Source organism: Anastrepha obliqua, chromosome 4 (genome assembly GCF_027943255.1).
Source record: "Anastrepha obliqua isolate idAnaObli1 chromosome 4, idAnaObli1_1.0, whole genome shotgun sequence".
In the NCBI taxonomy this organism is placed as follows: Eukaryota; Metazoa; Arthropoda; class Insecta; order Diptera; family Tephritidae; genus Anastrepha; species Anastrepha obliqua.
Genome location: NC_072895.1, coordinates 20,868,872 through 20,894,255, shown reverse-complemented (window position 1 = coordinate 20,894,255; position 25,384 = coordinate 20,868,872). Strand labels below are relative to the sequence as shown.

Here is a 25,384-nt window from a genome sequence, read left to right as displayed (position 1 = left end):
TTTGTTCTCATAAGAAAATCAGCACTAAAAGGCAAACTACTCAAGTTTTTCTCATAAAGTAATCAGCACTAATAACCAAACTACTCATTTTTGCTATCAAGCCAAACTACTCAGTTTTGTTTTCAAAATGTCATTTTTGTTCTCATAAGAAAATCAGCACTAATAGCCAAACTACTCAATTTTTTCTCATAAAGTAATCAGCACTAATAATCAAACTACTCATTTTTGCTATCAAGCCTAACTACTCAGTTTTGTTTTCAAAAAGTTGTTTTTGTTCTCATAAGAAAATCAGCACTAATAGCCAAACTACTCAATTTTTTCTCATAAAGTAATCAGCACTAATAACCAAACTGTTCATTGTTGTCATCATAAACTCCTCAGCACTAATAATCCAACTACTCCATTTTGTTGTCAAAACAAAATTTCATACTAGTACCTTTTTCAGAGCAACCACATTATAACATACAAATGATTAGTTAGTTCCCTTGCCGTTTAGAACACAGTAAATATTTTTCTTCTTCTTCTCCTTCTAAATTTGCGCGATAACCGCATACACGATTTTGGCCAAATTTAACAAAGTGTGCCAGTCGTTTCTTTCTCGTGCTAACGTAGCCGCTGGATCTTTATTCGCTGCGCTATGTCTATGTCGTCGTAAAGCTGATCGTTCCATCGCCTGCGATACTTGTCATCGCCAACATGCAAAGATCCAAAAATCTTCTGCAGAATCTTTTTCTCAAACACTCCAAGAGACGCCTTATCGAATGTTGTCATCTTCCAAGTTTTTGTGTCATACGTTAGGACGGGCATGATGAGAGCCTTGTAAAGTGTTTATTTTGTTCGTTAAGAGAGGACTTCACTACTCAATTGCCTACTTCGTCCAAAGTAGCACCTGTTGGCAAGAGAGATCCTTCGCTGACATTGTTGTCGGTGCTAATGCTGGTTCCTCAATAAGCGAAGTCTTATATTTAGTAAATATTTTTCATTCACCAACAAGGGGAAAGAAATATCAAGTCAAATATTTGATTTCCACATTAGAGACCATGTGGATTAGAGACTAATAAAATACTTTTAAATGTGTTGGAGTTTTTGCCGAAAGTGCTCAGCATTGTGTTGTAGGGTAATTTGTTGTTTTATTGCTAAACCGGCCTCAAGTTCACAAAATAAAAATATAAAAACTGAAATAAAAAAATTTCAAATAAAAACTAAATATTTCGATGTGCGATTTTCAGTGGCATTAACTTAATGCATTACACAGCAGTAATATTTATATATATATAAATTTTACTTACTAATAATTTACTATGTATATACTTCAATTTTCTTTCGAATCATACAATTTTTTAAATGCCTTCTGTTTTTTTCCTTTGTGTGTTTGGAGGTCTTAACGAACGCCTCGTTTAATCAACAGAATAACTACATACATATATACCTACATACCTATGTATAATGTGAATATATATTTTCAAATCAACACATACAGGCAAGCAAACATGCAATATACGAGTGTCTACATACATACATACTACATATGCTTATACTTATACATGCATGCATGCAAAGAAAAGGTAGTGCGCAAACTTATCTAAGCTTTTATTTAGTGAAACAATTTAAAGTAAATGAAATATATGCATGGGTTTCAGCTTTAAAAAAATATGAAAATAACAAAATATATAAATGCTGTCTATATACATATACATACATATACATGATATATAAATACTAATATAGACATATATACTATTTACAATTAGGTGTTAATAAAATTGCTAAAAAGAAAAATGATGGCAAGTGAAAACACATTCACAATTTTAGAATACATAAAAAAATCACTTCACTAACTACACACCATATCTTCACGCACAAAAACCGTTTTACATATGTACATACATATTTTATATGAGAAACTTATAGTGAATGCAATTTTCTAAATGACAATAAATTTACAATTACACATGCGCATACATGTATAAATACAAATATGTATATATAAATTTGTATATATGCGCATACATGCATACATACATACATACATAAGCTTACGAAAATTGGATATTAATATAATTTGCCACAGCCGGCAACTTCAGTTAGCAATACTCGAATCTTGCTTTTGTGTACATATCAGAGAACGTAAATTTACGTTAACTGTGCATACAAGAGTTTTAATGATTGTAGAGTTGTAGAGTATACAAGCTCCAACTGTTCTATCAAAACGTTGTACAGTGAGTTGGACGGTTGTTTAGTATACCAACATGATATACACGCGAAAAATTTCACTTGATTTTGCGAAATTTGTTCAATAATAATAACACAGGCCTGCAAAATCTCGCTTTTTTACAGTTTCTAAAACCGCTATGGGTGTTTCCTGAAGGTTTTTATATCCTGAAAACGAATATGACCTTGAAAATGCTCCAGCACGTCAGGATTTTTGGCAATTTGAGGTTAAATAGTCAAAAAATGCAGATTTTGGCCATTTTGTTTAATTTTTTTTTGAGCAAGGTAAAGTTTTTTTTTTAAATTTTCCACAACAGCATCGCAAAGTACTACTCTTCAGCCTTAAAATCAATTTTTAAAAATATTTTTGCGATTAATATAAAAAAAGTTATACTATTTTGAATTCACCCTTTACAGGGGCGTTAGAGAGTTAGAAAGGTTGAATTTGCATATCTAAAAGTCTCCAATTCAAATAGAATATCAGTCGATTGACTTTGACTAAATTCGAAACTAGACTGTAAAACATCATCAATATCCTCAGGTGACACAGGGACAGGAAGCTCGGGCCATGTTCTACCGGCTGATCAACTGATGTAACATTAGGATAGATAATAGCTTTTTTATTTTTGGAGTTATATCCACTAACATCTATACAGCAAAAATAACAATCGTCTAAATGGTTTTTTTGCTCTCTCCATACCATGGGTACTTTCTTCGTTTTTTTAAGCCATTTCCTTAGATCCTTAACACAAACATAACATACTTTATGCGGAACCCAACACTTGTCTTGATTATTGATTTCTAAACCAAAATATGCAAAGTAAACTTTTTTTACAAAGTAAGTAATTTCCCTTTGATGTTTTTAATGACAAAATTACCACATATGTAGCAAAAAGCGTTAGAAGCATTTTTACAATCACGTTTAACCATTTTAATTTTGAATAAAAAACGCACAGCAATTTGAGGTTATAACTCACTGAAAGAAAGCTAACAGCTGTTAAATTTATAAGAACTACCAACTTAAAAACATTTTCCTTCATTGCCAATCTGATTACATTTTAATAATGTTGCCAACTAAAAAGTATTTAAGAAGTTAAAAATATATCCGACACATTTTGGTACATAAACTTTATTTTTAATTACTTAATTGTAAAATGTGAAAAATTGATGGGTGATATAACTTTTTAATAATTTTTTTCGTAATCAGGACACCAAATTACAAAATAATTTGTTAAAATTATCGAAAAAGTTGTTTGGTTGTTGGCCTGTGTAATTGATGAAATAATATTGTATTTTTATTTGTTATTTTGTTAAAAATAAAAAAAATGTTTGTTATTTTATTAAAAAACATTTTGTGCACGCAGATTGTACAACCAACTTTGTTCACATTTTTCGTGAAAATAAATTAAAAAAACTAAAAACAATATTAAATATATAAAAAAAATAAAAAACTATATAAAATAAAATTAAAAACAAAAATTGTTTATACAAATAAAAATAAAAAAAATATTTTTTTATATAAATATTTTTCAAAAATATAATTTTTAACATATACAATTTTTATAAAAATTTTTTTTTTTACATAAACATTTTTTTATTTAATTTTTTTTTTGATATTTAAGATTTTTTTTGTTGCTTTTTATCTTTTTTTTTTGTAGTTGGTTGTACAATCTGCGTACACAAATTTTTTTTTTTTTTTTGTAATATAATTTTTATTTTTTGATATTTAAGATTTTTTTAGTTTTTTTTATGAAGGATGGAAAGAAAAATGAGATGGCGCCTATCGTGGTACCGTTACTTCGCATTGTCCGCGATTGCAGTTGTTGTTGGTGTTCTTCTGCTTTCAGCAGTCAAATCTCTCTCTCGCTACTGCAGTGTTGCCTAGCTTTGGATATAAAAACGCACTAAAATGCCCATTTAAGGTGGGATCCTGCTTTAGAGGCTTCAAAAAATCATTTTTTTCGTGGATTTTTTTGGGAAGGAAAGAAATATTCGATTGAAACGAAACTTTCAGTTTTTATTGTTATATAATATATTTCAACAGTCTTCTCAAATTTTTTCATTAAAATATATGTCATATTTTGCCTGGTACCTCGAGGCGCCTCGAGTGTGCATGTGTCGTGCGACGGGAAAGATGCAGGTCGCAATTTTCATCAGAAACCAAAAACCCCAAAAAAATTTATTTTAGTATAGTATAGCTTCTAGTTAAACCAAGAAAATTAAACAAAAAGTGAGAAATTTAACAATTTTTTGCTAATTAAATAAAAAAAAATTAATTTTTTTGGAAAAACAAATTCACTTTAGATTGTTTAAAAAGTGGGTTAATCATAATCTTAAGGTTTTTTAGGTTCAACTAGAAGAGAATTTAATTCCGAATACAATCAATGTTATCTCGTTTCGATAGGACGCTTAACTTTTTCCCTATCTTTCCCGCCAATTAGAAAAAATTGTAAAAATAAAATACCGAGAAATCGCACTTCGAGCGATCCGGCCGCTCGTATACCTGCTCGACGCTTGCTCACAATTTCTTCCGTAACTCCAAAAATATTTTGAATTTGCTTCTGAAATTTTGAGAACATATTTTTGGATAGTTTGGGAAGACATTTATGCAAAAAAAATCGATTTTTTGAAGCCTCAAAAGCAGGCTCCCCCCTTAAAGAAAATAAAACACCAATTTTTTATTGAATTACTTAAAGAACTTTGTATGCGAGACAAATTGTTTTTAAAATTTGCGCTTTTTTAAATAAATGTGTTATGGTTATGTGCAATTTAATTTATGAGTTTTTTTTTGTTAAGCGAAACTCTTTTGTTAAGGGAACGAATTTTTTGCTATATTTGAGGTTAGGTAATAAGATAAGGTATTCTTTTTGTAAAAATGTCGTCATGGTTTCTTTAGTATTTTTTGGAATTTTTTGCTCATTTTTACTGTATTCATAATACACCTCTTGATGTCCTATGTCCCACAAAGGATTGAGGACCGGAAGAAACGACTACACCTCTATGGTTTTAATTCGCATTCAGTAAATTCAAATGCTTTTTAAAATGTGTAAAAAGGTTTTCAATGTTAAGAAGAGTTGAGAGAGGGACACTTAATAATCTTGCATAACCTTAAAAGGATCAAAAAAATTTAATTTGCACTATCAAAATATCAAATTTTATAAGAATCAACAAATTTTCATTAACACTAAAATCTTCTCAGAGTGACTTTTTTTAACATTATTTTGTTTAATAATACAGTTTTTCTTTAACTTACAGTTTCGCTAGCTTTGAATTAAAAAAAAAGAAACAAACACGAAACTTAAAAATTTTCGCATTTTGGGTATAAAAAAGCACTCAATTTATTGCGAAGAGCAAATGGCTGGCAACACTGCACAACTCGGCAAAAGTGACGTCAGGCACTCTCTGATGAACGCAATCTTGTTTCTATCATTCTTGGAGTGTGACAGACAGTTGTTAAGCGGATTAGTGAATTAGTGAAAGCTGATTTGTTTATTGGATAGTTTTGTCAGCAAAAGATGGACCACAGGCAACAAAATACGGGTATTAGCTGCGCTGTTACCAAATTAACTAATTAATTAAATTGTTACTAAATATTTATTATTAATATAGTATTACTATTAATTACTTATTCGAATAATTAAAAAAAAAAAAATTTGAATAAAAGAAACTTGAATTGCAATTCCTCAAACTGCTCCCAAATATCAAAAAAAAATTAATGCAATTTCGAACGTGTTAGTACAAACTAGCATTGCACATCCAGTCTTTCTTGTTCTTTGCTTTAAAGCTAAATACACACCAGGCAACCGTTGAAGCAACGGTTGCAGCAACGTGTTGCCTTTGTTTAAGAAACACGTTGCGACCGTTGCTTCAATCTCAGTATTGTGTATAACTGTGGTGCAGGAAAGGTACAAGCGGAAGATACGTAAAATTAAATTTTTTAAATGATCGACGAAATGCGTAAAATTACTTCTCTTATTATAATTGACGAACTTTTGTATGAAAATGAGGAAGAAGAGATGCAACAAAAGAAGAGAAAAAAATCTGGTCCAAAAATTGGCTTTTAAAAAAATCGAATTTTCGAACGAGAGGCTGCTGAAAGAACTGAAGGAAAATGAGCCAGCGAACTATAAAAATTACATGAGAAAGGACGAAGCCCTGTTTAGAAAATTGTTGGACTTCGTAAAGGCCAAAATAACGAAACAAGATACTATAATGAGTGAGGCAATATCAGCAGAAATTAGATTGGCAATAACTTTGCGGTATCTTGCAACAGGAAACGCTTTTGCGGACTTGAAATTTTTATCAATTTTATTGTATTCATTTTTTAATTGTTCGTATGCTTTTTTTCTAAAATTTTTATTTTTATATTTTTCACTACTTTCTCAAATTTTTATATTCACCTTAACATAATTTTCATTATTTTCAATTGCCATTTTTTCCTTTTTCACTTTATTTTACTCCGCACGAACCTTCTTCTTTGCTTGTGTTCAACGAACTGAACGAGTAAAAGCAGTAAACAATGATACACACGAAGCAACGGTTGCAGCAACTATCCCAAAAATCAAATTTATTTGATATTTCAGGCAACGGTTGCAGCAACGCGAAAATCATTTGGCAACACAGCTACACACGAGGCAATGGTTGCTTCAACATGGCCGAGTTGCTCATGTAGGATGTCAACGCTTTTGTCGAATCTAAGCAGAGCTGTGAGATCCGCTTTTGAGACGTCCTCCAGATCCTCAAACAGTGGGGCTCCCAGGCATTTAAACAAGTTTTTAATAATGCCGGACAAACGCACAGAAGGTGTTCTAAAGTTTCCTCAGCATCCTCTCTGCATTTTCTGCATTTGTCCCTATTAGTAATCCCTATCTTGTACCCATGTGCAGCCAATAGATTACGACCTGTTAGCATACCCATGATAGTTCTGCAATCATTTTCGCGAGAGCGTAAGTACGAATTGAGCCAGTTTTTTGTCGTTAGTTCTACACATAACTTTTGCATGTGGTCACATTAGTACATCTAACTTCCGTAGTCGTCCATTTCTTTGTATACTTTATTTAGCGGTTTTAGTATATCGTTTTCCTATTCAAATGGTAGTCTAACAGCACTTTTTGCTATCTCATCTACTATTTCGTTGCCCATAATGCCTTTGTGACCAGGTACAGCAGCTATTTACCTCCCCGCGGTTTTCGCTGCCAGATTATCCGCCATAAGGTCAATAGGTGGCATGCTGAGTATCCAGCGCCGCCGTTGGAGTGGTTTTGATCGCTCCTGTTATGCACAGAGCAGCGACCCGACTAGAATTACAGTGAGGCATGCCGAAGAATCAGTTAGGCCCGAATTAGGCAGGCCTTACTGAGGCACGACTCACTCTTACCTTACCAGGCCCACGTTAGGCAAGGGCCAAATTTGATTGTGGTCACGAAAACCTGTGGCAGTGTCTCACTTAGGCATAAATTGGACTCCCTAACTGATTTGTAGAAGGGCATCCGGAGTATTACCGAAATTCGGTTTTTCGAACCTGCGCCTAATGAGGCAGATGTGTGGCGATACCTTTCGGGACTTGGGCCTACTTTGGCTGCCTTATGAGGCGCAAATTTGGAATGCGGTCTGCCTTATTTGCGCCTAATCACCGCCTTACCAAAATTTCTAGTCGGGGAGTCGCTGAATCCTTTCCAGTGGCATTAAGTATGCCAGTTATCTTGTCGCGTCGATCTGCATTAGTTGCACTTAATTCCTGATTAACGTTAATCCCGTTTAACGCCACCGTCTGTCTAGGCTATATAACCCCCATATTTTGTTTATGTATGCGCATACATGCATACATATATACACATATATATCTATAGGTATTTAATATATGTATGCGCGAATGAATGGGCAAATCTACGCACATTCGCCAAGCTTTATGATTTCAAACAAAGAGTTGTATAGATGAATTTAAATTTACATACGTACATATGTACACATATGTATGTATATATAAATGTATAATTAATTATACATCTACATATATGTATATATCTATATACATATATATATACATAAATAACTATATACATTCCACATATACACTCAGCTATGCATGTAAAACTTTAAGAAAGCAAGGGCATAGAAAAGTATGTTTGTTGCATGTTTAATTAAACGAAATGTTTGAGAAAAATAATAAAATAATAAAAAACAAAAATGTATAACAACTAACTGTGCTTCATAGAGTAGACTATAAATACAGTATAAATAAAAGAAAAACAACTACATACATATTTGTTTAGTGATTGAATTATATGCTGAATATATGAATGTAAGTGCAAACATAATACCTACACTCAAACTATTGTCAATACATACAAGTATGTACACATACATATAAGTACGTGAGTGAGGCATACCGCTTGCTTTACTAAATACATACATATTAAATAAATAACCCATATGTGCATGCAAGCTGACACATACATACATACATATGTATGTAAAACTTTATACTCATACTGAGAAAAAAAATTAAACAATTGTATATGTTTGTATGAAATGTTAGAAATTGTAGTCAATCATTTTTGAAAACGCTTTCGGCGCAATATGATAACAAATAATCCAAGTACGTATGCTTATACAGAAATGCTAAAAATACAAATACAATATACATATGGCTGTATGTTTGAGCATACTCACAAACAAACTTATATATTATATACACACAAACACATATGTATGTACCATATGTGCATAGGTAACACACACACACACACACACAAATGCGCAGCATACATATGTACATGCTTATGAGTTGATGAGAAATCAAATATCATAATACAATAACTCAATTAAAAAATAATAACACTTAAGAAAAATGTTACAACAATGTGTTATGTACAATCATTGTAAAAAAACACAAGCATACACACGCACGCATATATGTACATACATACATACATATGTATGTAATTAGAGTTGTAATTATACATGCCTACATACACTTAGATGAATATTTGTAAGTATCTACATACATACATAAATGCAAGCATCTAGCCATACATACATACATACATATATGTACGTAAAAGCTATAAGTATTAAAATTTAATGCAAATACTGATTTCCAAGTAGAAAAGTGAATACTAAATGATGATAATAATGAATAACTCAATGTGATCATTCTGATGATGTCGAAAACTGCTTTACTTTTATACTTTGCATACATAAATATAAAGAAATATTTATACTTGAATGCACGCATACATACATATGTATGAGCATAAAAGCATACTAGTGTGTGTATTAAATTTAAGAAATCAATAAGAAAATATTTGCATTTTCGTTGTGCACACAAATAATCGATGAAATCGACATACATACATATACAAGTATATACATAGATACATACATGTGTTAGTGATTTTATTTTGTTTCAAAGGAGCACGAAAGGAACCTTCGTAATATGGATATCTTATATATTTTTATGTTTTCAAAAAACAAACAACGAGCACCGCTCATATCACGCAAACACTTCTCGTCCACATGCAGATAAATTATATACAGCTGTTGACAGCTAATTAGAAACGCCACTTATTTCAAAATAAATTTTCCATTTTCCTTTTAAACACGTATTTTCATAACTTGTTGCCAATTTTATTTAAACATATGATAAACTTAAAAACTAGTGGAAAACAATTTAATCCCAATTCTTTATTAAATATATATATATTTTTTTTTAAAGCATGTGAAATGCACGATTTGGATAGGGCAACTAATTAGAAACAGTAATGTATTATCAGATCAACATAAAGATTATGTTAGTATTTGGTTCCATAACCCTTTTGCTTCAACACTGCCTCATATCGATTGCGCATTGATGTAATGAGATTCTGACAGCGCGCCACAGGTATTGCTTGCCATGCCGTTTTTACTTCGGCAAAAAGTACATCCATATTTGGGATATTTTTGGCACTCACGGCTTTTTTAACGTGACCCCAGAGATGCTCTATTGGGTTTAAGTCCGGACTGGATGATGGCCATTCCAAAACATTGATGGAATTTTCGTCGAAAAACTGTTTCGTCAACTTTGCCGTGTGCTTTGGATCATTATCCTGTTGAAATTTCCATATAACAGGCAAATTTTCCTCAACCCACGGGAGCATTACATTTTTTAGTATATCGACGTATTTCTCCTTATTTAAAATTCCATCAATCCTATGGATTGGGCCAACACCATTCCACCAGAAACATCCCCACAGCATGATTGATCCTCCACAATGCTTCACTACCCGTGAAACGTAGCGAGTATTGAATTCTTCGTTGATTGGCCGTCGAACATACCTTCTACTATCTGGGCCTATGCGATTTATCTTGGTTTCATCGCTCCAAACGATATATTTCCATTGATTTGGAGTCCATGACCAATGGGATCTCGCAAAGACTACTCGCCGTCTCCTTTGTATCTTGGTTAGAAGGGCCTTCTTGCGTGCTGCTCTGCCATGCAGTCCAGATTCGACCAGACGCCGAGCAATTGTCCTCTTGGATATTTCGAAATTATATTGATCCTGAATTTCCCGTTGGATGTCATTGAAAATCTTTTTTGGGTCTCTTTTGGAGATGATTGCTATCTTGCGGTCAATTTCTGCTGAAGTTTTACGGGGCCTTTTCTTACGTGGAACATTGTCAACAGTCTTAAAAAGTTGGATATGCTTTAAGGCGTTAAAAACCATTTTTTTTTTTGAGCATTTGACTTGCTTAGAAATTTCACTGTACGACTTTCCAGCTTTACGAAGGTCAAAAATGGAGCTGCGCAGGGCAGGTGTACAGCTGCTGCTTTTTCCCATCACACATCTTGAAGACGAATATTTTAGTTGCTTTTAAACAACCAATTTAAAATATATACATACCAAAAAGTCGATTATATTACTATTAAAATAACACAACTCGCCGAATATGCTTCCATTGAACAACTGTTTCTAATTACTTGTCTCAGTTTATTTACCTTGAACTAAGTAACCCATGCACTGCGTTGGATAATATTAACGGTACTTCAATTTCACAACTACAAAACTAGGCGCATTGGGTAGTAAATAGAGTAACAAAAGCAATGCAAATGATTTTAAGAGAAAAAATAACGGCAAATTTAAACAGTTTAATATTATGCTCATCAAGCGTTTATCAAAAGGGACCGTTTATCAAAAGGGAGCGTTTCTAATTAGCTGACAACAGCTGTACATAGGTATATATTTTCCCATAGTTCCTCTAGATGAAACATAGGGTTCAATAAACAAGTTATAATTTCGTTTGTTTAGAGACAATTTTCTCCGGCACTCCTTTGCATTCAAGAGCTTTCCAGATTGCTTCATGATTGAGAGTGTCGAAGAAGCGAGCGCCACCCAACCGACTACTCCACGCTCATTTTCAAGGCGTTTACATGATCGACGCAAGAGCAGTGGGGACGAAAGCCTGCTTGTTCTTTGCGTAGTCCCCGATTCAATGAGTTAGACAGCCTTTTGTGAATTACGTGTGCTATTACTTTGTTCACCATGCTTAGCAACGTGATTTCTCGCCAATTTTTGCACTCAGATAGGTTACGCTTCTTCGTGAGAAGGCTGTTAACCACCTCTTTTAACTCAGATGGTATTCTTTCAGAGTTCCAGATGTTTTTCAATAAGGCCTTGGATTTAAGGCATATTTGTCGAGTCTTATAATGAGCAGCAAAGTACCCCTAGCATTCGCTGCGTTGCATGTGTTACACACATCGCTATGGACTAATCCCATTTTGACTGCATGATATGGGGTGAAGCAGGCGCCCGTCAGTACTCCAACCAATATTTTGCAGTCTTTTCGATTCTCGTTGATTTGTGATAATTTTTCCCTGACGGTGTAACGCATTTTCGCATTTAAGGAATGCACGAAATTTTTAGATGGATAAAATACGCAATACCGTGAAGGAAAAAAAAAATCAAAAGTCGAGACAGATGTTTAACCACTTCAACTTGCACTTGATTATACTAAAATTTAACTATAAAACCAATTTTTTTCAAATTCTGGCTAAAAGTTAGTAATTTTAATGAAAACTTTTCAATTTTTTTTATACATTTTTTTCAAATTCTGGCTAAAAGTTAATAATTTTAATGAAAACTTTTCAATTTTTTTTTATACATTTTGTACAAAAGTTTAAAATTTGGTTTAATATGGTCTATCTTAGAGTTAGGTGAACTACATTTTTATTAAAAAATAATTTAAATTAAAAAATAAATAAGTAAATAGTCAAAATGTGGAGCTCTGATAATTTTGCAACGGACTGGTTATTTGTGAATTGTCGTAACGACATGAAGAGTGATTTCATAAACTCATTTATACAAAGCATTAGAGCATTTTATTTACCTATAAACTTAAGATATGTATCTTAAGAAGATAGGGGTATTCAGAGGCCCGAAAATAGGATGATTTTCAATCTTTTTTTTTTTTTGCTAGTCAATTGCTTAATTTTACAAAAATAAAAACATAGCATTAATACATCATGTTTCGACTTGACTTAAGCAAAAATTTCAAAAAAAATTAATAATTGTAAAAGTTATCGCTGTCCCTTGCGGTGATCAAGTCCTTGGAGATTCATCTAAAATCAATCGGACAAGTGAAATTAGTTTTATTAATAGATAATCTTGAGCCTGATCGAAGCTTGTTTTCAAAATTAAAAATATGGCAGGAAATATTTTTCAGATTTTTGAGAAAAAACCGACAATTAATTGTTAAAAAAAATCGAAATTAAAAACAAAAATCCTTCGATCAGGCACGGGTTTTTTATGTTTTTCAAAAGCAGTATGAATTTTATTGAAATCTACAAAGTGATACAGTGATCACCAGTTCAAAAAACATAGTTTTGAGAAAAACGCATTTAAAGTTTTGCTATCTGCTCCGGAGCGCCCGAGCGCCCTTTGTTAATTGTTGAATAACTCGAAAAGTATTTGTCGGATTTACTTCACATTTTCTCATAATATTTTTAAGATATTAGACTTTAAGAAAATGCAAATCAAAAATCCAATTTTTCGCAAAAGTCTGGCTACCCCTAACTCCTTGATGTACAATATGAGTCGCTATGGGGGACTGCTGATTTCCAACTAATTATTATATAAATAAGAGAAAATGATACTTCGGATGAATGCATATACAATATGAATTCACACTCGCTCACATGCCAGATTTATCTTATATTTTGCTATCCTTCCATGTATTATGAATCAAATTTTATGAAAACAAACTAGAAACGCGCATACGAGTATTCATGGAGAATTGCATGCAAACATTTTTTTTTCCTTGTTCACTCCACTCGGGAGCATAGGGCCTCGAACAAGACTCAGCCTTGCGTTAGTTTCGTTAATCTATTTTGCTTTCTGGCAGGGCAGGGGATTAGCCTCCTGCCGCTACACAAGCAAACATTCCTCCCTATAAAAGTACATAAAAGGGTACGACATACCTGTAGGCTAAGATATACAAGCAAAAATGGGTGCACATAAATTTTGCTACTCAAAAAACTCATTTGGTTATTTTAAGCCACTGACAGCAAAGATAATCATAAAGCTCCGAGATCTTCGTGTATTTTCTACAACTCCACTATTTAATGAATTTTCTTTTTCTTCCTTTACTTTACACAATCTACTCATTGGAAAATGCCCTAAAAGCAAAAACAATTGCAAAATCTTTCTTTCAAATTTTCTTAAAAAAAACCTTTTTATTTTTGTTTATCATTAACATCATCACTTAAAAAATTGCGCCAATTTTTATAGACACTGTCAGAAAACCAGATTAGAGTTAAGCAAAATAATAAATTAATGAAGTGAAAATCTTTCATAACTGAAATTGAAAAAATTGCACTTGTTAAAAATGCACCAAATTCAATATAAGAAGGAAATACAACAGTAAGCCTAATATTGACAATAAAATTTCTATATCTGTAGGTGTAAGGTAATTTGACAATACTGCAACTCAAATATAGTAAAACGAAACCATTTCCATGATGCATGTATGTATGTACATTGAATAAGTATATCCTGCCTAAAATTTTGGTTGTTGTTGTTGTAGCAGTGCACTAGGTCCTACCAGTGTGGTGTGGTCACCGATCGTCATCGCCTAACTCATGTTACGATAAGCCCAGGAAACGTGCTGTTTCGACAGGTTTGGTCCGAAGGGAGAGGGGTGTTAGGTAAGTGTGTTTGAGAGGGCAAGTGAATAGGTGGTTAGAATAGGTGTGCCTTCACATCCCAGACATACATATCGCACCCTAAATACAAAAGGGTCACAACTCAAAATATACTTCTGCTCAAATATGAACGAGACGTTATCAATAAAACGGTCCGCGGATGGCATATGGCAAAAATAAATTTTTTGTTTTTTGGTAGGACTGTTATAAGCTTACATGGCAAATTTCAGCGTGATATGTCACATAGTTTGTTTTCTGTGCTACTGTAAACAAGTCAAGCTCGAGTGTGGAAAATTTTGAGTTGTGCCCCTTTTGTATTTAGGGTGCGATATATTAAGTATATCGAGGTCGACTCTGGATAAGTAGGTGCCTTACCTACTATAATATCCTGATCGTAATACGACTAAAGTAACACGGGTTTCCCGTGGCAGCTAGAGCGCTTCGTCTGCAATAGCTGGTGATTGGCCTCCGATATTGGCATTTGGGGGTCGGGAGTTTAGAAAGGTGGTGAGAATCTCCCGAGGAATGTCGTTTAGCATCTGTCTATAGACTGTCCGGTTGCAGTTGTGTTTTGTCCTGGTTCTCGTCGGTGTAGTTGAAGAATTGTCTTCTGGCTCGCCGTGAAGGTAACTCAGGCTCCAGCAAATGTCTGCATGGTTGATTCCAACGGTAACACCCAAACAGAAATTGCTTGCTGAACATTTTATTGTGCTCCATGACCGGGAGCAAGGAAACCTCGTCTTAAAACAGGAAGAACATCAGGAGACATCCCATGGGTGCTCTGATAGTAGTATTTTAACAAATGTGAAGCTTTGTCCACTGCGATTCACTAATGCCAGGCGAACAGACAGGTGCAGCATAATTCAGTACCAACCGACCGATTGCTTGAAATGTCGCCGGCAACATTTCTTTGTTTTTGCCTCTCAAGTGCTGCCGGCTAATCATTTGAGAACATTGCTGCGGTTTTCATCCTTAGTGGCGCGTTTGTAAGTGCTGAAAAGGAGAACAAATTGTCGAAGGTGAAACCCAAAATTTTGGTCGGTATTGGTGCGTCATCAACTTTCACCTTTAGCTGTAGTTTGGTTTCCTTCGTCGAGCTGATAAAGAGGCGCGCCGTGGATTTAATGGGGGTAAGCTGAATATTCCTTGGTGAGAAAAAGGGAGAAACGTTGGCGAGATAAACATTCACTTTGGAACAAAAGTCATTGATGTCATTGCGGGGGGCAATGTTGATGTCAATCGTCAGCATAGGACACCAGGGAAGCTCCCTCTGGTGGGGGAGTAGGACGGTGTAATGGTGCTCAGGTAAGCTCCGTGAAACTGTAGAGGTTCTATTTGTGGTGCTGGAGGGTTGCACCAACACATTGCGCGATATTAAAGCCGTGGAGCTAAGGAGCTCAGGGCGCCAGGTAGCAGGTAGCAACAAGTGGCCACAAACCGCGTGTATCACTCCCTTAATGTTTCAGCTCTTAAGTTGGCACCACCCGTTGCACCGGTTGCATATGGAGACGGTGAAGGCGTCTTTGGCAAACGTAACAGAAGTAAACTTCGACTCGAAGGTTAGGCTCAATACCAGCCCTAAGAAAAAGTACTACATGCAGCGGCTCCAGTGACGATAAACGGCGCACTCGACAGAGTGCGTTTACTGGGATGGCGGCCCTTGGTCGAGAAAAACTTGAGTCATTGCAGTACGTGTATCAAATGCTTTCAACTGTTTACTTTTGTATGAAAATTGTCATTAGGTCTGTTTACGTAAAAATTATCCAGCAACTTGGCAGTAACTTCATTTCCGAAAATTCTCTCTCAAAGAGAAAAATGTAAAAAAAAACCTACATGAACGCAAAACCAGTAACAATTTGCAAGTTTTACGAACAACTGATTAAATTGCAGGCGGGAAAAATTACAAAAATTAAAAAAAAAAGTTCACTTGAGCTACCTCGCATTAAATTAAAAAAAAAAAAAAAAATTAAGCAAATAAAAAGCAAACTAATGAGCTTCGAACTCCCACAATAATTTGTTTCATTTCATCATCGCTGTCAGATGAAGAACATTCCATTAGCTATTTTTATTTTATGATAAATAATTTAAATTAAATATAATTATTATTTTATTATTATTTAAATAAATTTAGTTAATTGCTTAAATTTTTAAATAACAATTAAATTCAATGAAAATGTTTGAAATGAAATATACTCTTTTCATTGAATTTTTTTAATGAAAAAGAGTAAATTTGATAAGAGGATTTTTTTCTTTTAAGGAGGAAATACTAAATTACTTTATTAAATTTAAAATTGAATAATTTATTTTTTTAATTTATTATTTTAAAATTTGTTATCATTGAGGGTATTAAATAAAAATATTGAATAAACTTTTTTTAACTAAATTCATTTATTTTATATTATAATTGACTTATAATTAATTTTTATTTGTTATTTAATTTTATATTAAATTCTTAAATTTTATGAAAATATTTGAAATGAAATAAGCAGCTTTCTTCATATTTTCCTTGTTTCCTATTGGCAAATTAATTAATCACAAGAAGTGCAAGCATAAAACACAAAAATCCCTTTAACGCTTTCGATTTGTATTTCGGAAACTACAGCAACGGTGACTGGAGACTGTGCTTCAGAAGTACATACTTCAAATAAACTTGATAAATTTTATCTCAAATATATTCACTAATATGCTCCCTTTTCACAATTTTTATTTAAATTTAGAACTTTGACTCAATTCGCAAATTTCAATTCTTTTTTATATTAATTTTGCGATCAGCTGTTTTTCTCCTCTTGCAAATTCTTACAAGTAAAAGTTTATTCAGTGAAAACTTGCAATTTCCCCTCGAAACGAAATGTCATTTTGCTCTCTCACTTGCCCCTACTTTGCAAGTTCTTTGCTCTGTTCTTTGGGTACATGAACAGCAAAACGTGATAATTTGTAACAATTTTTGCAAACCATTTGCTTCATGGACAGACCTATTTTCTCGACAGGCTTCAAACAGATATACATACATACTACGTCAAGAATGATAGAATTTCTTCTCTACGTTACTGGGTTTACCCGAATTTATATCAGGCAAAGAATTCTCTAGTACTCCAACAGTGGTCTCAAACAAATTTTTCCGGCGCGTGTTCATTCTCGCACTCTGCATGCGCATTATGGCATTATGAACAGTCTGGGCTGTGGGAATTCTGCTGCAGGTTACATACATATGTACATATGTACATACATACATACAAGTGGATTAGAAATGGATTTCGACTGAGGGTACTTACATACATAAACACTAAGATTTACACACGTATGTACATACATATATTCGAATAATTTTTTTTTTTTTGTAATTTATTAACTTTACTCGCGCAACTTAATTGTTTTATATAATTTATTTATTTTTACGTCGAAGTACAATTGATATCAAAATTGATATATTTTATTACTTTTTACGACATAACTTCTTCAATTTTTTCTCAAACAAATATTTATGGACGATAGCAAAGAACTTAGAAACGCTTTACAAAAAATTAAAAAAATGCTGAGACAATTTTTGATTTGGTCATAGCAGACTTTGCACACACCAAAAATTCAAAAATTTTATTCATAGTCACGAGTATAAAAGGTAATGCCCATTAGAGCGCTATACATATTGTGTAATATAGTAATTAATATGTATATATACATACATACACATAAATAAATTTCGTTGAGAAAATGCCAAATTTCTAGTGACACTCCAATGAAGTTGCTTCAAATCCACTTGGTTGCTTTATTACGTATAAAATATGAAAATATTACATATACACTGAAAAATACATACATACAAACATACAGATATAACTAACTGACAAGCAAATAAGTGTTAAAGTATTGCTAAAGCATATGAAAATTTATTTGAAAGTGATAAGGAAATACACAGAAACAAAACATTTGTAAAAGTGTAATATACATACAGATAAATATATATATGTCATCATACATACATACATATATACCATATATTAATAAAAGAAAAAGGAATAAAAATGCATATATATATACATACATAAATGTTAATGAAAATAAATAAATGGCACAAGAATCATTTGGTTTTATTGACTGAAAGTTTTTAAAACAACCAATGAAATGGCTTTTGGTTAGGTATTACATACTTTATTTATTTTGTCTTTTGTCATAGAAAAAATTTTCTTACATAAAAAATTTCTACAATATATATGTTCTACAATATATTTGTACAAGAATATCATTTTCTCCAAAAATTTTTCATTCCCAACTATTAACCATTCATAATCTATAAGTACAATTTAAGGACCACCTCACACCATAAAGCCGATCGGGGTGCGCTCAGGTAATATAGTATCAAATAATAAACAATGCTAACATTCATTAATAAACAATATTCATTCAATCACGATCGGTTTCAAAGAAATATTTGTTGAATTATGAACTACGTTGAATTACGTGATGTGAATTTGATAAGATTTCACCAGAACGCATACAAGCCATGATCGGCACTATGGTTTGGTAAGGCCCTGAATTCCGAACAAGTCGAATTCTTAGTGCACATGTGTACATGTGTTATTTGTGTACTTTTCCACGGTGCTCCTGAGCAAATTTATAACATTTCGCTGATTAGGTGCTTGTATAACAGCTGTGCCAGAAACAATCATATTTGCGCCAGCCTAAAAATTTGAATATGCTCATAAGGTATTAGCACAAAAATTAAGTAATAAGCATTTCTTACTTTCGCGCAAAATTCTATAGTATTTGGTCCAACGCCGCCATCAACTTCAATATCTAAATTTGGATAGTGCTGACGTAGCCACTCCACTTTTGGCATCATATTACCCATAAATGATTGTCCACCAAAGCCAGGTTCGACAGTCATTACTAGCACAACGTCTGCCATATCTACGTACTTTTCAACCACTTGAACCTACATACATAAATAAATAAATACACGGCATTTTTATCACCACAGTCCAGTTTGTATAAAAATTGTTGTGATTCAAATTGCAATGTCGTACTTCGGTACCCGGTTTCAGAGCTAATCCTACTTTCATTCCTGATTCACGTACTTTCCGGCAAACATCTGAAACTTCCTCCATTACTGGTTCAATATGGAATGTGTAAAGGTTAACACCGGCATCAGCCATTGGTTCAATCCATTGCTGCGGCCGTGATACCATCATGTGCGTCTCGAAAAACTCTTTCTATTTAATATATACAAAATAAAATAGTTTAATATCGCATAGCGATATCCATGCTTTAATTTTACCTTAATTTTATTTCTCAAACACTTTACTAGTGAGTGACCAAAAGTAAGGTTTGGCACAAAGTGGCCATCCATTACGTCGAGATGTAGGTAATCAGCGCCATTATTCAACAACTTCTGCGACTCATTAGCCAAATCTGCTAGATCAGCATTCAAAATTGATGGTCCTATTTTCGCTGTCACTGGCATTGCTTTAGATTCTTTATAATTTTTAAGGAATCAAACGGAATGTATGTTTTCGAATCGGTCAAATTTAAGGGTCGAAACTGTCAACAAAGTCAGATTAAAATGTGCAAGCCGTTCCATTAGAAGGCCAATTCACAATAGATCAATTGTCAAAGAAACTATTTACACAAAATAAAAAAAACAAACCAAGTTTAAAAATTGGTTTTTGTGTTTCACACTGAAATTTTGTATGAACGATTGCAAAATCAAAGCGAAATTCAGTAATTTGTAGTTTCTACTTATTGAGTAAAATTTAAACTCCGATTTTCTCCAAAAACTTGAAATTACTACCGTTGTTGTTTTTATTACACTTGTTTCGCGAAAATATGAAAATTTATGCATATATTTGTTCTTATTTGATTATTAATCTTAATGAAATTCCTTCAACTTACAATGATTGGCAAATTTTACAATTAATGAAAGATATTTGAGTGAAATTTACAAAATTCTCCCTACAGTTCTTGCTTGTCTTTTGAACCACTACTTATACTCCATTCGCCTGGGTATTCCTTGTTTTCAATTGTAACGCCTTTACATTGCGCTTGTTTTATTAAGAAATCTTTAGCGTCCCAAGCTTGAGAACCGTCTTTAAAAAGGAATATTGCACGATCATCATTCACCATATATCGCTCAGCTTGTATATGATTGTTCCATAGGCTAGTTTGCCATAATTTTGTAATGGTATCAGCTTCCTCGCGGGTTGGATCTCCACCAACAGACACGAATGTCATAAGTGTTCGCCCTTTTTTAGACATTTTTAATAAATTCTCAGGATTGCTACTATCAAGATTGGATAAATCTAGTTTAGGCATTGGGCGTAGATGCTCTGGAAGTTCATCGGGTTCCAAGGGATCCTCATCTTCCTGGAAATATTTTTTAATGTGATTAGAATGATTTCATTTATCGCACAGCATCTTACCTCCCACTGGTCTAGCAACCGTTCCATATCTGCATCCGTGAAATCACGTATGTCTTTTTTCGCCCATTCAGGTTTTGGCCCTTTTTCCTTCTTGCTAATTGTATTTGGCACTAGTACCAATAAAGCCAATAATATCAAAAGCCGCATATTTGAGCAGTAAATATTTTAACTTTCTATTTCTACCAAATAATGAAAAAGCAACTGTTCACAAACGACTCGTAAACAAAACACGTCATTACATACACATTCATTCAAAATGTGTGTGGCTAATCAAGGCGAATTCATGGAAGGTGACTTCGCTAAAGCAAAAACAACATTTACATGTATTTCATTTTTGCAATTTGGTGGTTTATTTGTCAAGATTTTAATGAGTATTAGGCCCGTCAAAATAAGTCCATGCGGTAATGACTTCAACTGGCAGAGAAATAAATGTGTTTTTTAGTCGAAGGCGCCACACACGTGATGCACGTCGGAAGGCACAAAACCTTGCAACTCTCTCTCTCTCTCTGCCGTACGGCAAATCTGCTACAAACGAAAACTGTTTAAAGAAAAACAATTTAGAATCGCTCAAATTTTTGAAAACGCCACCTTCAGTACTCAATTAGCCGTCTAGGTAAACAATATTTTAGGCCTAAGTGCAAAAAGGGACTCCTCACTCCGTGAAAAAACGAAATTGCTAGCGTAGTTTCCCTTTTTTAACTTAATTTGATTGAATGCGATTGCAATATTTTAATTACATTTCGACATGAATTGCCAGCTTCCATTGAAAGCCAGAAATGTGAAAATGTCACCAAGTAAGCGATATATTGTGCTTCCATTCTTGATTGTTTGAAGGCATCATTTGATTTCTACGATGAATAGGAAAGAATGGCGACGTAATTCTGGTTGAATCCTTTTTGCAAAGAAAGTTAATGCATAGTCTTGAAAACTAAAATTATTAAACATGCTGCCCATGCGAGCGTCAGAAAAAGTAGCAATTGGTTGTCAAACATGCAAAATGGCAGTCCATTGCTTCACAGATGTATGTATATGACTCAAAAGTTTTCATAGCATGAATGACCAAATACATTAAGCACCAAATACATACAGCAAGCCTTGATTGGAAATTTCATTGAAGGTTGTGTCGTAAGAGTCTATGAATAAACAAGCAAAAGAAAGAAAAATGACTTATTTGTGAAGAAAAGAAGTAGGCGAATGCAATGAAAACAACCAAACACAAGTATTGTAATTGTACGCACACATACACACGTTCTAGCCACGGCTTTTTCCGCATAAAAACGCGTTTGGGGGTTTTACATGCATTTGTGCTTTAACAATTTAACTCGCGGCCCTTCCTTTTGCATCAGTTTGTTTAATTGTAATCTCACAAATCACAATATTACCAAGCCATTCACTGCATTTTTACGAACATGCAATTTCTCCTACTATTGTTTGTTTTGTATTGCGAAGGGAACTAACGTCAGAATAAAGAAACTGTTTTTTAATGGCGCCACCTCAATACTCAATTCGCCTTGTTGTTGGCAAGCCGTATGTGTAAACAAATACAAAGGCAAAACCTGAACGTTTAAATGCACAATAGGAGTACGGGAGTACCTTTGAATATTTCGTAATTTTGCTAGTTTTGCGGGGAAATCATGTTTTTGAACAATTATGGTGAACCCGTTGCGGTGGAGGAATTCGCAGTTCAAAATTTGGTATTTTTCTAGTATTCCATTGCTGTTTTTATATGCACCCCCGTCGTTATACTAATTTAAAGTTATCTGTACAGGACCCAAGCGTTCCTTTGTTATTGGCTTGCCCAAATCCACAAATGGGCAGTCTGCCAGAAAACTGGACCGGTGTTGCATACACAACGCGGCGTATTATATCCGAATTAAAGGAAGCTAATGTAAACGCGTATAAAAACTAGATCTTTATTAATATTACAAATATTAAATTTCTTTAACAGCTTCTTAAATTAATCGAACAAAAACGTGTCCAGGAGTTACAAGAAAACAAAGCCACAGAGATAAAACTGTCAGATGGCAGCCGAATCTTTATAACGCCATTTCTATGGGCGAAAGCAAAGCAAGATCCGAAATTAATTTTTTTTATCAAAGGTTCAGCTCTTAGCATTTTACCATATGTATACGATTAGCTGAATTCTCATTCTGGTATACTTGATTTTAGATCACTACCTAACGCGGATAATCGTGGATGTACTTGCTAATAACCTCAATACTATTATATCGAACATGACCTTGCGGAAAGCCATAAAAGAGGGAATAGACATTGTTCATTTTAACGATGGTTTTTCCAGGGGCTGTAATCCTAAGGATTCAAAAGTTCAACATACTTGGACCAGGTTGCACCTATTAATTTATCTAATTCGGCCAAAAAAATTATGTGGGTTATACGAAACAACGCTGCCGAAATACATAACACAATGCTGCAGCAAGCCTGATTTTAATAGATTTGTATATATTTAGAATTGATAAATAAAGTACAAATTAACGTTTCATGATTATACATGTATTCATTAAATTTGGTCTCCCAATCATTATCTTTGCAAACTAATATTATTCACCTGCGCTCGTTTTTAAGATTGCTAGAACGAGTGCCTCCTGTGCGGCCACCACGGTTCGGCTTAGTTGCTTGAGATTGTACACCAGCTGCTGGGGTGGTCACTGGTTGTGTTGTTTGTTGCACGGCGGCACTAGCATTCGTATTAGCAGACACTGGGCCACTACTTAGTTGTTGTTTTTGAGGTAGCTGTGCTATTTGTTGGATATTTCCAGTTTTAGGCGTAGTTGCTGCATTCGCCTGTTGGATTGCCCCACCTATGGATGTTCCAATGATTCTTTGCCCTCCTTGGGTAGTGGATCCATTACTGCCAGCCTGTTGCACTTGTTGTGAAGGAGTTACCGTGCCGCTATTATTAGCAGCAGCCACAGGTCCGGTGACTGCAGTGGTGTTTGCCATCAATTGAGGATTACCTATCCCTCCTAAGCCTTGAGGTTGTTGCTGTTGTTGGTCAGGTCTTTTCAGTTCACTCATATTGATTTGCTCGTTGAAAATCATACAAAATTCCCCAATCTTGTAAACTTCACCATTTTTGCCTGAATATAGTGTTAAACAGTGACGCCAAATAGAGGCGTATCCTTTTGTCAACTTAATAATATCGCCAGGTGCTATTAGCTTTCCTGGTTCATCCCAAATAGAAACATTAATACAGGCAGAGTGATCTCCAACTTTGAAATTTCGAACCTCTCTATTTTCCTTAGTTACAGTGGCAGTCCCTATTTCCAAAACAATGAAAATAACGTTGATGTTCTTTAATCCAGGCTTGATATCTTTGATGAGTATGCTGCATTCACCGTTGTACATTATAAAATTATGGAAATTTGTTAAATTTGGGTGTAAAATAAATAAACAAAATAAATGCCGTTCTTTCTTGAGCACTCTTATTAAAATCTCACATCCATACGTACGAAATGTTTACAAATGTATATAACAGAGTTGCTTTTGACAACAGCAGATGCAAGAAATAAATCGTTACGCAAAGGCTACAGTTCTAAACTTAGCATCGACTGGTTGTATTAACTAAAAATTTATAGAGATTGCGATCACTTAGACCGATTTTGGTAAAATTGTTCAACCAGTTAAATGAAGATCAAAATATTTTGATCTAAGTCCATTGTTGTATGAATGGTTGCAACGTCTGAGGGTGAGTTGAGTAGCTGAAAATTTACATGTTCATTTCTATTTCTAGATAGTAAATGTGTGATATCTGTTCCTTGATATCTACATATGTGTTCAGGTAATAAAATTTGGAGCCATTTCATTGAGGAGTATAGAAATTTTTCCGCATTTAGAAACAATAAAATGTATGCGTATAAAAATTTAAATAAATAATTGAAAATAAAAACATATCAAATGTGTGGACGTGCTGTAGGTGTGAACTTTTAAAAGTTATTAAGAGAGAGAAATCCTTGCGATATTTGAATTTTTGACGGATTTAGAAAATATAATCAATGATGAACACTTATGGTATTCTTCGATAAGATGTCTTTTTTTAATATATACCCGAACTTTTTCTAAAAGCAGTTCAAAAAGGATTTCATCCAACAATATATAATTTATGTAATTCTTAGAATAACTTTCATTTAAAATTGTTAAAAGATTCGCATTGGAAAATACGTCCTTAGCATTGAACCGTGCTTTTGGCCATTTTCGCTTTTTATTATTGCTTTTTGTCTTACTTTCTTTATCTAATATTTTATTAATATAAAATATCGCAACAAACACGCAATTCGATACGAACGTCGCATTTTTGTAACGATTTTCATCACTTCTCTAAAAAAAACAGGTTCGACAAAACAGTTATTCGAAAACTTTAAATGTACGTAATAATACGTTCAATCTCCCCAATCCGTAATCAAAAAAGCGAGATTTCCCATACAAAACTTCTCTCCCAAAATCAGAGATTATGAAATAATCATATGGCCTCGGGAGACGATCCAGCATGCTTGACTGAGCTTTGTGTGTGTTAGTGCAGTCGGGTGTCGTCGTGTCACACATACTTGTTGTCGGCTTTTGAATG

General features: G+C 33.7%; 4 protein-coding genes across 4 annotated transcripts; 1 reads left to right on the top strand and 3 right to left on the bottom strand.

Moving 5' to 3' along the window:
• Positions 1 to 18,559: 18,559 nt before the first annotated feature.
• Positions 18,560 to 20,021, bottom strand: LOC129244482 (ribulose-phosphate 3-epimerase). The gene is made up of 4 exons (XM_054882125.1): positions 19,662 to 20,021; positions 19,411 to 19,596; positions 19,128 to 19,319; positions 18,560 to 19,065 (listed from the first exon to the last, which is right to left on the bottom strand). Exons 1-4 carry the CDS (start codon positions 19,845 to 19,847, stop codon positions 18,940 to 18,942), a joined length of 690 nt encoding a protein of 229 aa, XP_054738100.1. The 5' UTR covers positions 19,848 to 20,021; the 3' UTR covers positions 18,560 to 18,939.
• Positions 20,022 to 20,208: 187 nt separating this feature from the next.
• On the bottom strand, positions 20,209 to 21,029 carry LOC129244719 (LDLR chaperone boca). Its single transcript, XM_054882514.1, has 2 exons — positions 20,803 to 21,029; positions 20,209 to 20,746 (listed from the first exon to the last, which is right to left on the bottom strand). The coding sequence occupies exons 1-2, from the start codon at positions 20,947 to 20,949 to the stop codon at positions 20,336 to 20,338; spliced, it is 558 nt and encodes a 185-aa protein (XP_054738489.1). The 5' UTR covers positions 20,950 to 21,029; the 3' UTR covers positions 20,209 to 20,335.
• Positions 21,030 to 22,339: 1,310 nt separating this feature from the next.
• LOC129245905 (uncharacterized) lies at positions 22,340 to 23,305 on the top strand. The gene is made up of 4 exons (XM_054884343.1): positions 22,340 to 22,496; positions 22,571 to 22,690; positions 22,751 to 22,901; positions 22,972 to 23,305. Exons 1-4 carry the CDS (start codon positions 22,437 to 22,439, stop codon positions 23,268 to 23,270), a joined length of 630 nt encoding a protein of 209 aa, XP_054740318.1. The 5' UTR covers positions 22,340 to 22,436; the 3' UTR covers positions 23,271 to 23,305.
• LOC129245904 (SOSS complex subunit B homolog) lies at positions 23,243 to 24,280 on the bottom strand. Its single transcript, XM_054884342.1, has one exon. The coding sequence runs from the start codon at positions 24,166 to 24,168 to the stop codon at positions 23,365 to 23,367; it is 804 nt and encodes a 267-aa protein (XP_054740317.1). The 5' UTR covers positions 24,169 to 24,280; the 3' UTR covers positions 23,243 to 23,364.
• Positions 24,281 to 25,384: the final 1,104 nt, after the last annotated feature.